Below are 11,758 nucleotides of genomic sequence, written 5' to 3' on the forward strand. Positions count from 1 at the left end.
TTTTTTTTTGAACATGAAATGCTTTTTTATAGCATGTTTTACAAGGGGAGGGGGGTAAGAGGGTCCAGGTGGTGGAAAAGTACAAAATCTTCTTGGCCTGTGCCTTGAAACATGTCATGGTCTATATGGTACACTGCCTTGAATTATGATCTACCTGCAGTTCTTCAGAAGATATGGTACACTGCTTGAGTTATGGTCTCCCTGCTATTCTTAAGAAGACATGGTACTCTGCTTTGAGTCTATATGCAGTTGCTAAGCAGGATCTTGCAGTTGCCAAGCTTCAGAGGACATTGTGCAGGTGGGGAAAGATAGGGGGTAAGGGTAAGGGCGAGGGTCCTGGCTTCTGGCATCTCCCCCTTCTCTGTTTAGTTAGAGAAGGCGTCTTATGTTCAATCCCTACTATGTGAGTTTTGAATTTGGATGTCTAATTATGGGGGGTCTTAGACAAGTTCACAACCCCAAAACACTGATGTGAGACGAAAACTGTTAGTTTCTTAATAATGGAAAATGAGTTCCACGTTGAGGTCCATTGAAATTTCAACAAAAAGGTGTTAGACACAGTTATTCTTTCTGTACTTTTATAGATAAGTATCTACAAATTTTCCATTAAAGTTCCAAATAAACACTGCTTGAAGCCCTCCAAGCTCTTCATCATCAGTTGCCTATGTAAAACCAGTATGTGTGTAGATGGCACTGCTTGAGACAGAATTTAACTTTCTTATTAAAGTTTCCAGAGAGCATTCTCATATTCTGAACAGTACCTTTATTGGGAGCTAATAGCACTCTTGTAAAAACAGCTGTGTACAGTTGCTTTTTAGTTTGAGAAATGTTTTTAACTGTTTGAAACAATGCCTAGGTTCTGCTGGTTTTGTCTCTATCCTTCATTTTAATGAATGGATTAGTAGAAGAGTAGGCGAGAGGAGCTGATACTTAGTGTCTAGATGTGGCAGTATAAATGAATATTTAAAAACTAATCTCACTATTACTTCAGGCAAGACAAAATGAAGGTATTTCATCTCATCCAATAAATCTTCAGTGTTGAGTAGAAAAATATGGTGTTGTGAGTTTAGATTAGTATAGGAGAGCTGTTCAGTCACAGAATGTAAGAAACACCCTTTGTGTGTCTCTACTTATGGAATATTACGGTAAAGAAAGTATTTCAACACTAGTAAATGATACTTGGAATGTTATAATAAGCATAGTTCTGTCCTATCCAGGAAATGGTGACATACTTAGGGAAGCGAATTGGAGTGATGGACCGGTTAGGCTTGAGATTATAGACATGTCTATATCATTTGTTTCTTCTATCTTCTTTTTTTGTTTTTAGTTTTTTAAAGTTTACTGTTATTTTATGTACGTGAGTGTTTCTGGGCGTGTATGTGACTGTACATACCTGTCTGCTGCAGAGGCTAGAAGAGGGTTCAGATCTAGAGTTATAAATGATTGTGAACCACTGTGTGGATGCTAGGAGATTAACCTAGGTGCTCTGGAAGAGCAGCTAGTACTCTTAACTGCGGAGTCATCTCTCCAGCACCGGGTGTTATGTGTGAATACATCTAGATATGTGTAGAGATCAGAGGACAATCTTAGGTGTTGGCCTTTGCTTTGCATGGTCTGCAAGCTTTGTCCTGTGTCTGTCTCCTGTCTTTTCACTAGAATTCCATATGTGCTATATTTTACCTAGCTTTTATGTTGCAAGTGCTTTATCCATGGATTATATTTCCTGCCTTTCATTCTTACTTTGAATTGGTAAATAATTATAGACATGGTATAGTGCTCTGATTTGGTAAGTTTACATGTAGTGAAATGATTCAGTTACATCCATAAAAAACATTATGGGTATCAATACTTTTCTTTAATGACTACCTGGTTTGGGTTATAGTAAAAGCAGTAAGTTTTTTAAAAGCAGAAAGTTTTTTATGCTTTTTTAGCAAGTGTGGTAATACAAGCTTATAGTCTCAGCATTAGCCTCTCAGAACTGCCAGTGCAAAAACATGTTACTTAGACACTCAGTTAGCAACATCCCACTGCCATTGTGCTTTTGAATATGAATTCGCTCTAGCTAAGTCCCCTGCAGTCAGGAACTTCTGTGGTAAAGGCTGAGCGTGAGCCTATGGCAATAATTTTGTTAATACTATTTTGAAGTAGGTTTTTGTTTATTTAGCCAGGATATTTTTTAAAAAATGGTTTTTGTCTTTCTCTGAAATACAATATATTAAAATGCCATTAGGTGGTGTGTTTCATGGGCAAGAAGGAATTTCTGCCATTCTCTTGATTTCTTCAACTCATCTTGTTGAGGTTGTTGCTTATATTAGTAATTCTTTTGTGATACTTTTCACTGAGGTTACAAATTACTGACTCAATAGAAACATTGATTTTTATATTTTTAATATGTTCACCTTAAATATTTCTCTTGTGCCTTAGCTGTCCAAACTACTCTCAAGTTTACATACAGTGAAAAATACCCCGATGAGACTCCCCTTTATGAAATATTCTCCCAGGAAAATCTAGAAGATAATGATGTCTCAGACATTTTAAAATTACTGGCTTCGCAGGTAAGGAAACCATTTTTCTTTATAGTAGCATATTTTATTGGCCTTTATTAAACAGCTAGAAAATGTTTTTAAATATATGTAAATAGTACATTGGCCAATCAGAATTCACGATACATAATCACAAAGCATCTTTTTAAAAAAGACAAGATTTTTACTCTTTGAGAATTTCATACATGTATATAATGTTCCTCCCCACATTTCCCCTCAGTATAACCTCCCCCATCTTCATGTCCTATTTTTTCTTTTTTATTGTCTTAAAGATTTATTTTGCCGGGTGTTGTGGCACATGCCTTTAATCCCAGATCTCAGGAGGCAGAGAATCTCTGAGTTCTGGCCATTCTGGTGTGCAGAGCAAGTTCGAAGACAGCGTGGAGTACACAGAGAAACAAACAAAAAAGATTTATATTATTTTTAATTATGCATATGTATATGTATGTCTCTAGGTAGGTATGCTCATATGAGTGCAGGTTTCCTCTGAGATATCAGGTCCCTGGAGCTGTGGTTCCAGTCAGTTGTGACTATCTGATACAGGATCTGGGAGCTGTACTTTCGACTTCAAAATGAGCAGTTTGTGCTCTTAACCCCACTGGGCTCTCTCTCTAGCCCTTGCTTTAAATAGCTCTCTATGACCAATTAGTGCTAACAATATGCAGTTGGCTAGGAGCCACTTACTAGAGCACAGGCAACCCACTGAAAACCCAAAGAAAAATGACTTACTCCCATAGAAGCTATCAATTGCTCAGAGCTCCTCAGCTAAGGATAGGGCCCCATGCCCTCTTCTATCAATGCTGGGATTTTTGGAAGGTTTGGTCCAATGCAGGTTTTGTGTAGGCAAATATAATGGCTATATCATGTCTAGAAGACACATAACACCTCCCTATCCTCTCAATCTTACAGTCTTCCATGATGCTCTGAACTTGGGGACAGAATGGGCTGATAGACACGTCCCGTTTAGGGATGAGGAGTCAGCAGTCATTTATTCTCACACATTGGGCTGTTATGATTCTCTTCATGATTGGGTATACTCTTGGGTATTGAAGTCATCCACTCCATTGTACTGGGGTTCGTATCTGATGTTATGTGTATGCCTTCTGGAAGTTCTCTTAATTATTAAGAAGTGACCCTTCATTATCTTCCTCACTAGTTTTTGGTTTGAAGTCTATATTGTCAGATTTTAGAACAGCAATACTCAACTTGTTTCCTAGGCCTGCGTCCTCGTCATTAAAGACAAGGTCATATGTAGTCCAGGGTGGCCTTGAATTCCCTATGTAGTCAAGAGTTTCTGATCCGTTTGCCTTCATCTCAGATGCTGGGATTTACTACTGCTGTTTCTGGCTCTATACTCAAATTTAAATGTCTACTTATCCAGCAGTATGAGATAACTGAATGAGGAATCATGGTATAAACATAGGATTTAGTTGTTAATAATAATTTTGTTTCTTTGGACAGTTTATACTTTCCTGGGAAGTGTGTTTCTCACCACCTCTGTTTGCTTTCCACAGGCTGAGGAGAACCTCGGCATGGTGATGATCTTCACCCTTGTGACAGCTGTTCAAGAGAAGTTAAATGAAATAGTTGATCAGATAAAAACGAGAAGAGAGGAAGAAAAGAAACAGAAAGAAAAGGAAGCAGAAGAAGCAGAGAAGGTATACTTGAAAACCTTGTGTCTCATATTCTTCACATCTCTCTATAGCTTAGTTGATATTTAGCTTTAATGTTTTTAAAAAGATTTATTTATTTATTTATTTATTTATTTACTTATTTAATGTATGTGAGTATACCGTCACTTTCTTCAGACACTCCAGAAGAGGGCATCAGATCCCACTACAGATGGTTGTGAACCACCATGTGGCTGCTGGGAATTGAACTCAAGACTACTGGGAGAGGAGTCACTACTCTTAACCTCTGAGCCATCTTTCCAGCTCCCCAGCTTTGATTTTTTTTTTTTTTTCTGATAATGTTAGTAACTTGCTTGTGGAAATCACAATAGTGAGACTAAAAGGTAAATTTTCCTAGGAGTGACATTTTGGTTGAGGACATATTGTGAGTAACAGATGACAGGTTGATAAAGCACACTTGTGTGAGATCAGGAAATGTAAGTGCTTCCCAACAAGTCCTTTCACAGCGATATAAACAGGGTCAACTCCAGACTCTAAAGTGAAAACGTGGTGGCAGTGTTTTAAATTGATATGTATTGAAAGCATACTAAAACCAAGAACTTTCTTAGTAATGAACAGCTGTGGCGAGGACAGTAAGTGCACTGCACATTATCTTTATTGTTTTAAGTTTTGCAAGAAGAATATTTCTAAAATTTGACTTTTCCAGAGTAAGATGCTAAAATTAAATAGAGAGCTAGTCCAGGCAGACATCAGTAGTGTCTGTCCATGCTTCACTGTGTGGCTGTGGGTATCTAGAAGACAATCATTTGACCTCATTTGTTAAATTATTATCTCATTGACATGACACCTGTGTCTTTCATTTTCTAAGAAACTGTTCCATGGCACCCCTGTTACGATTGAGAATTTCTTGAGTTGGAAGGCCAAGTTTGACGCAGAACTCCAGGAAATTAAAAAGAAACGAATGAAAGAAGAGGAACAAGCAGGGAAAAATAAACTAAGTGGTGTGTATGGTGCCCCTGGCCTGGTCAGTCCTCTCACCCCACAGCCCACGCCATCTCCACACAGCAGGGATGACTGGGATAGATTTCCACAGCAAACATGTGTACACTCCACACATGGTCCATAGCTGCTGTATATACTATACTTCTGTTTTGTATTTGGTGAGTCTGGACTTATAGTCTAAATTCTTAGATAAGAATATTGAGGACTAAAGCCTTCAGAGTGATAGAATCAAGCACATACTTTTCCAGTCCTGGAGAACCTAGGCTTTTCATGTTTTCTTAGTGTGAATACATGTCTTGCATTCTATGCTATTGCACAATTCATGAATGTATTAGAATTCCCAGAAACACAGATGTTCAGATTTGTTTTCTTGGGTCTTACCCTTTTAAGTGATTATAGGGGATGAAGCAATGCTATACTATTTGAATTAAGTATATTTATTTCTTTTAGGGAAACAGTTATTTGAAACAGATCATAATCTTGATACATCTGATATCAAGTTCCTGGAGGATGGTAAGATACTGTTATACTTCCTTGTGGATCTATGAAAAGCAGTGTACTATTTTTATTGAGTGTGAAAATTTCCTACCAACCTGTTAAAAACAAAATTTTGAAGGTTTAACAGTTCATCATTTGTACACTCAATATAAATGTTAAATTGTATAGCAATCAATTTGTACATTCAATCTAAATGTTAAGTTGTATAGCAATGTGTGTTTTAAGTTTTCAGATAACTTAAGCACCTCAAGGGTGACAGTTATAGTACACAAGCCTCCTCAGCTGGAAACTGGTACAGCATGACTCAGGTGACCATTTTGCTGAAAGTCTGTATGCCAGATGTGGGAGAAGTGAATCCATAGTCCACTCAGGGTTTCTAGAAGCCTCAGATGTAGAACTTCCAGCATCCTCTGCAGAGCAGCCCTCCCTCCTTCTACTGTGTGGTTGTTGGAGTTTCTTGTCCTTAGGTTTCACCTCTTTGCCTCCACCCCTCCCTCCTGTTCTTTTGCATATATCATGCCCACCCAAAGATGCTTACCTGCTGGCCTTCCTTCCCACTTTCCACACAGCAAAGGGCAGCATGGGCCTCTTCCTGCCTCCTGGAGCTGATGGGTTGCTTGTGTTTACACAGGCCCCACGCTCATCACACCTGGTCGAAGTAGCACCTTTTTCAGGTTGTACATGTCATTACCCTCTTATGTCTTCCCTGTCCTTTGGAGTTCTACTGCTGATGTGGCCCACTGCTGAAACATTCTTCTTAACCTTGCAGGGTCCTTTACTGGCACTTGCCCTCTTCCTTTATTCCTGGTGATAAGAATGGATCAAATGCTTTGTCATTGAGCTACACTGTTAGCCTTTAATATGTTTTTTCCCCCTTAAATATATTATTACCTTCTTTAGCTGATAGGTCAGAATACTTATTTTTATAATCTTAAAAACAAAACTTGAAGCTAGGCATGTTGGCTTACCATCTGTAATCTGTGTACTTGGAGACTGAACAAAATTGCCTAAGTTTGAGGGTGTTCTGTTCTACACTGTGAGTTATAGGCCAGTGTGACTTATAGAGTGAGACTGTCTCAGACAACCCAAAACCAAACAAATCAGAAATTCACTAGGATATTCTCTTCTGCTTGGCTGATGAATTTTAGCTCCCTCATTCATCTTATTCTCTTGTGCTTTAGAAACTTCATTAGTTTACTCCCTTCCTCCCTCCCTTGTTTCAGTAGTCCCTCACTGTATATAGTAGTGGCTAGCCTGGAAAATTGCTATGACCAGACTGGCCTTGAACTCAATGATCCTCCTGCCTCTGCCTCTGAATGCTGTGGTTAGAAGCATGTTTCAGCATGCTTGGTTTCACTTATCCCTGACTCCTTTCTTCTCATAGGAAAAGGAATCTCTTCATCTCTAGTAGATTTCTCAGAGACCTGCTGATTCTACATTGGAAATGTCCCCCAGCAATTTCCTTCTCTCATTTGAAGGTTTTATTGTTTTTGTCTGGATTTATTGTAGCCACTTAAATCATTCTCTCAATGTCTTTATCTTTTTAAAGATATATTTATTTACTTTATGTATACAAATGTTGGACAGCATGTTATCGTATACACTGGATGTGTGCTAAGTGGCCACGGAGGCCCAAAGAGAGTATCACATCCCTGAACCTGGAGTTATAGATCTGTGAGCCACCATGCAGGTGCTGGGAATTGAGTCTGGATCCTCTGGAAGAGCAGCCAGTCCTCCTACCATCTCTCCAACCCATGAATCTCTGTGTGTCTTAGAGTCTTGAATATTTTATAGTTACTGGTCTGCTTCTGAGAATGTGAAACTCATATTTAGCCATAAAACTTTAGAATTCTTTGGTAGGGGAAAAAGTATGTAGTTCCATTTCACTCTGGCCCTACCTGTGTTACTTCCTGATATTTTCCTCTAGACTCTTGTCTTCTTACTGGAAATATCAAGATCTTATTGTTTTGTACGAGTGTTTTATATGCTTTTAGAATTGCTTGTCCAGACCTTCATTTTCTGTTGGATTCAGGTGTTCCCTGAAGATGCTTGAGAAGCCTCCACTGCCCTTGACTCAGTTACTCTGTGGCCTGGACTCAGGGCATTGCCATTGTACTTCTGGCTGTGAGCCTAGCCTTCAATGGCTGAGCCATCTCTCCAGCCCTTTAGCATTATTTACATAGACTGTAGTTTATATAGGCTCTCTATATTCTCATTGGATTGAATATCAGTAGATTAGCCTCTTAAGAGGGAAGGAAGATAATGTTTGCAAAGATGGAGGAGTGCTGTGGTATCCTGCTGTATCTACTTCAGGCTATCTGCAAGGTGTGTTTGTTGAGGCGGAGCCTGGGCAGTGCTTCTCATAGGGCTTAGACATTTAGAGCCTTTGCCATCTGTTGCATGTAAAGGGAACTAGGCAAGTCCCATCTGACAGTCAATTAAGTAAGAAGTTACAGCTCAGCTTTGATGATATGCATATCTGCTGCCACTATGTGAGCTGCGCTGTGGGGCTGGTCTCAGTGATGGTCCAGCAGTGAGTCCTCATTTTCAACTATAGCTTGCTATATTGTCATTAAGTATTCTTTGAGCCTGTTTTAAAATAGCCAGACTTTAGGCTATGACTGTGAAGATTGGAGTTCCTCTTCTATTGTCAGAGTCTCTGCTGATCAGCATCAGAAGGATTTGCACTGGTAGGCTGGGAGTCACCACTATCCCCAACCCCTTCTTCCCCCCAAACACACACACGCACACACAAACTCACACGCACACACACACACACACACACACACACACCCCGCAGTTGTGTTTTTTCTGGATTATAAGGTGAGGCTGTCTTACTCTTCACAGCTGGGAACAATGTGGAAGTGGATGAGTCATTGTTTCAAGAAATGGATGATTTGGAGCTAGAAGATGGTGAGGATGATCCTGACTACAATCCCGTTGCTCCAGGGAGTGACTCCTCAGACTGATGGACTGTCCCTGTCTCCAGAGAGATGTGACTGCCACAGCATCTGTGGCTATGCTGAGAGGGTTTGGATCTTCCATTCGTTTTTTTCTAAGAAAAAACATTTTTCAGGAGAATATTCTTCTGATAGCTTTCATCATTGAACTCAATAAACTGCCCATAAAATTTCAAATATAAAATGCTTATTTCCTCTTATTGATGAACAGTTTAGATGTTTGGTCATTTAGTGTTGGAGAGAGCTCCTGCCTGTATCACTGATGTAGGCTGCTGCTGTAGATGCATGGCTTTACAAATGAGGAATTGTCTTGAGTCACTTCTATGCCAGAGTCAGTGGTTACTTTGGATTCCATGTGTCTTACAAGAAGAATGAGTGAATAGAACAGTAACCCACCTGGACTCCTAGTGCTTGGCACAACAATTTTAAGTTATAACAAAATTAGAAGCTCAAATATTATGTAGTGAGGAATAAAATAGATTTTATTACAGTGGTGGAAGTATTTGTATCAGAATTTGAGAGGTTTGAGGTATGCATTCCTGGGCCTTTTGTGGGTTAGAGCCAGAAACAGTGGATCCCAACCTGATTTGAAACAGTTCTGTCTCATTGCAGCAGATCTAGAGGTGTTCTAACATACATTTCTGACTGAATCACTGGTCTCTTGGTTTGTCTTACCTGGGTTAGTGTTTTTCCTGCCAGTTAGCCAGTCCAAAGACTCTCTGGGGACTGTTCATTATTAGAAGAGAAATACATCTATTTACATACATATGGGATGCCCTGTTCATATTAAATTGAGATGGTTGGTTGGTGCATCAGGTAGGTGAGCTAGGCTTCCTGCAAGCTACCCAGTCACTACAGTTTTAAAAGGTTGACTTGACCCTGGTGGAAATCACTTGTAGTATTTCAAGTACCAACCTTCAGTCAACAATGCCTGTCACATACCCACAAATGCAGTCTTAACTTCAAGTTATTTTTAGAATGAGACTTATGATTAAAATCAAACTATTTAAAATAAAACTATCATGCTAGGATTTGGTGTCATTGTACTTTTAATTCCTCCACTTGGGAGTCGGAGGCAGGAGGATCTCTTGAGTTTTAAGCCAATGAAGTCTATAGAGTTCCACGGCAGCCAGGGTTACACAGAGAAACGCTGATTTAAAAAAAAAAACAAAAAAACAAAACAAAAAAAAGTAAAATTGTCATTATAGAATTTAATACTTTTTGAAGATTTTTTTTAAGTTGGTCTTGTTGCCAGGTGATAGCAATAACTTTCTGCATTTCTATGCAGAGAGCCAAAAGCTTGTGTTATGTGAGCTTTTCTTTTCCATACAAGAGACATTGAGATGCTGATCAGTAGATGTGTAAGAACCTGGAAGAAGCTGTTCAGTTGGGGGAACTAAGCATCGAGGACAGTGTGTCAAGGTCAGTCTTTGACCCGAGTACCAAGGAGTCCCTCTTTCTTCATGTGATTATAATATTTTTTGATGTTTTGATACTGAAGTTGGTTTCCACCTTGGTCTTTCTAGAATGTAGGGAAAGCAATGATAAAAAGGCAACCTGGCTACTTCTATTGAATCTTCAAGATTTGTCACAAAAATATAAATCCCAGTTGTTGTGCCAAGACATATGAGAATATTAGTAGGATAAAAAGGGAAACACATCATCATGCTGGATCCTGTGGCACAGGAGCACTGTGGAGGAAATATGTAAATTATGAGAAGAATGAGAATTCTCAGGAGCCTTTAAACCAGTCTTCTGTTTATACCCACATTCTTGAATAAACCTCATCCTCTCATTCCTTCATGCTCTTTTTGCCAGCAAAGATACTTAGGTGCAACTGGAGAAAGTGCTAACTGAGGCGGCATGTAAAGGGTTAATTGAATATTGTTCAGTTGAGATCAGACTAAAAGGAAGGGTCAGTGTTATCTCATTGAAAAGAGGAAAAGAGTTCATTACTCTTCACAAACTGTGTGTCTAGAATATGTGTAAGCAGCCAAAGATTAGCTCTTAGATTCCAGAAGACGCCTGTGAGTTGTTAACATGTGCCCTTTGCCCACTGTTGGTACAATAGGCTTCAAATGTAGGGAAGTGAGCTATCTGACATCACTTGAAGTGTTTTGTGTCAGGTTGGAAGACAAGGCAGGAGTATGTGTCAAGGTGATCACCTCCTAACATTGAAGGAACTATCAGTAGTAGGTGAAGCTCTCAAGTTGTGGAACATGTAGTGTGTACATAGGCAAGTGGCATTAGCTTGTCATGCAGTTTGCCCACAGGTAGGTGGCATAACCACTGTCTGGGTAGCAGACACACATGCTGCCAAGAAGATAGTAAGTTGTCATGCTGCTGCTGTTAAGGTAAAAGTTCATGTGACCTGTTTGTCAGTTTACTGGTATCAAAGGATGGCTAAAGGGATTGTTTTAATTGTTAGGACACATTCATGAAAGGACTTTTTAATTTATATCATCAAAGAAAAATGACCCACGCTGATTTTCATTTTATATCAAGAACTAATTTTGGATTCTCTAGTGAGAATGACTGAATTGTCACCCAATTCTTATCCTTGATCCAACCTCAGCTAATTGCATAGACATTGTAGATGTGTAGTTTAAAACACACAGATTTGTATTCTAGTTGTTTACTGGGAACAGTCACTTAAAAGTTCCGTAACTGGTAACAGTGGACAGCTGTTATTTGCCATTTGTGCTTTGTGGCAGTGTTACTGTTTTGACCTTCTCCTATGAAGAGAAATAAAGCAGTTCAGTCCAGACTTTTGCTATTGTGACCAGAACCTTATCCACTTGTAACTACGACAACAAATATGTTTAATAATATATCAAAATTTCAGTTGGTCTCTAAACAGGGCAACCTAGGGGCACTGTCCATGGTCCTGAATCATAATGTTAAATTGTGTTGTTTCCCTTAAGTTTATGATCTACATAAATATTTCAGGAATATGTACCCAAAGGAGAAGATAGGATGCAGTAGGTAGAAAAGGAAGTAGAAGGAATACGAGAGACAGACTGACAAATACTAATGGAAAAGCACAGCCTTGCAAAGAAAGCAGGTTAGAAGGCAGCCAGAACTGGGGAGAAGGGTGTTCTTGGGCATTTTATTGTGTTACTGT

The 11,758-nt window shown here is 39.2% G+C and overlaps 1 protein-coding gene across 1 annotated transcript in view; it reads left to right on the forward strand.

Moving 5' to 3' along the window:
* Positions 1-8,818, forward strand: part of Rwdd1 (RWD domain containing 1) — a 16,457-nt gene extending 7,639 nt beyond the window's left edge. The window contains exons 3-7 of the mRNA XM_028782696.1: positions 2,425-2,555; positions 4,058-4,201; positions 5,043-5,175; positions 5,627-5,689; positions 8,522-8,818. Of these exons, the coding sequence (XP_028638529.1) occupies positions 2,425-2,555; positions 4,058-4,201; positions 5,043-5,175; positions 5,627-5,689; positions 8,522-8,643 (593 nt within the window). The 3' untranslated portion in view covers positions 8,644-8,818. The remainder of the gene's footprint in view (positions 1-2,424; positions 2,556-4,057; positions 4,202-5,042; positions 5,176-5,626; positions 5,690-8,521) is intronic.
* The last annotated feature ends 2,940 nt before the right edge of the window (positions 8,819-11,758 follow it).

This window comes from Grammomys surdaster, unplaced genomic scaffold (genome assembly GCF_004785775.1).
Source record: "Grammomys surdaster isolate TR1022 unplaced genomic scaffold, NIH_TR_1.0 842, whole genome shotgun sequence".
NCBI classification, from domain to species: domain Eukaryota; kingdom Metazoa; phylum Chordata; class Mammalia; order Rodentia; family Muridae; genus Grammomys; species Grammomys surdaster.